The 1,348-nt window shown below is 51.0% G+C and overlaps 1 protein-coding gene across 1 annotated transcript; it reads right to left on the bottom strand.

Annotated features, from left to right (window-relative positions):
• Window positions 1–248: 248 nt before the first annotated feature.
• LOC137817864 (uncharacterized) lies at window positions 249–1,348 on the bottom strand. The gene is made up of 2 exons (XM_068621090.1): window positions 1,161–1,348; window positions 249–1,056 (listed from the first exon to the last, which is right to left on the bottom strand). Exons 1-2 carry the CDS (start codon window positions 1,346–1,348, stop codon window positions 249–251), a joined length of 996 nt encoding a protein of 331 aa, XP_068477191.1.

Below are 1,348 nucleotides of genomic sequence, written 5' to 3'. Positions count from 1 at the left end.
ACCATACAAGCAGCCGGTATAAGGCCTCAACTGGTCTGGAGACAACTGTAACTTATTGAAGGTCGACTAGAACATCACATCGGCCGAGCTTCCCTGGTCCACGAAGACGCGATACACCCTCCTTCCTGCTATTACTACTGAAACCACCACTGGATCATTGTCGTGTGGGACAACATCCTAGAGGTCGGCCTTGGTGAAGACGAGGTCGACATCGGGAGTCTGATCTGCCTCTTATACCTCTACAGCCATCACCTCTCGTGCATACTTCTTCCACTGGGAGGCGGTGCATCTTCCTCCTGAGAACCCTCAAGAGATGGTGTTGATCTCACCATGAATGGCACCTCGTGCCCCTGATCACCTCCTGGGGCAACTAGCACCTGAGCCCCCTGCGGCTCTTGTAGGTAATCTTTCAGGAAGCCGCTTTTCACTAGTTCGTCCAACTGGTATCCCAGAAACAAACAGTTGTGTATGGCGTGGTCGTAGGCTTGGTGGAATTCGCACCAAGTGTTCTTGCTGGGCCCCAACTTTTTGTCAATCTTTTGGGGTGTCTTCAGCCTTTCCGCTATATTAGGAATAGCGATCAGCTCCTTGAGTTCTACTAGAAAATTATGCCTGGGGAGTGCGTCTTCCCTTGTTCGTTCCCTAGTCTGGGGCTTCCTGGTTTCATACGATTGCTGCTTTCCCAAGACTTTCTTCTTTGTCGTCACCTCATGCACCCTCATGGGCTGAGGTCGACTAGTCCCTCGAGGTTGGACTGGGGCGACACTTTCGCGCTTCTCAGTGAGTTCTCTTTCTGCGACGATGTGGGCCATAGCTCGACGCCAGATCTCACAGAATGTCTTGGGGCGATATCTTATTAGTGAATCACTGAAGGTTCCTGGCAGCATTTCCTTCCTGAAAGCATACACCATCATATCTTCGTCCTTGGTGTGCAGTTTCACCACCTGTGCCCCGAATCTATTTAAGAAATCCTTCAAGGACTCTCCTTGGTACTGCCTTACATTAAAGAAGTCATAAGAGACTGAAGGGGGAGCCCGGTTGACAATATACTGCTTCCTAAAGAGTGTTGAGAACAGTTCGAACGAGGTAATGTGTCCGTCGGGAAAACGAACTAGTCCAACGTTGTGCCTGTGAGCGTACTCATGAATAACTTACAGTACACGGCGTCAGAGCCTCCTGACAGCATCATCTGGGTGTGGAAGGATGTGAGATGAGCCTCTAAGTCCTCTACACCTGTGAAGGTGGCCTTCGGACCCACGAAGGTGGCTGGTATCACAGCGTCCATGATTGCTTGAGAGAAAGGCTTAGGGCGTGCCCTAGCTGGCATGGGTGGGGCTCGTTCATCCAT

This window comes from Phaseolus vulgaris, chromosome 10 (assembly GCF_000499845.2).
Source record: "Phaseolus vulgaris cultivar G19833 chromosome 10, P. vulgaris v2.0, whole genome shotgun sequence".
Lineage (NCBI taxonomy): Eukaryota > Viridiplantae > Streptophyta > Magnoliopsida > Fabales > Fabaceae > Phaseolus > Phaseolus vulgaris.
This window is presented reverse-complemented; position numbering and strand designations above follow the sequence as displayed.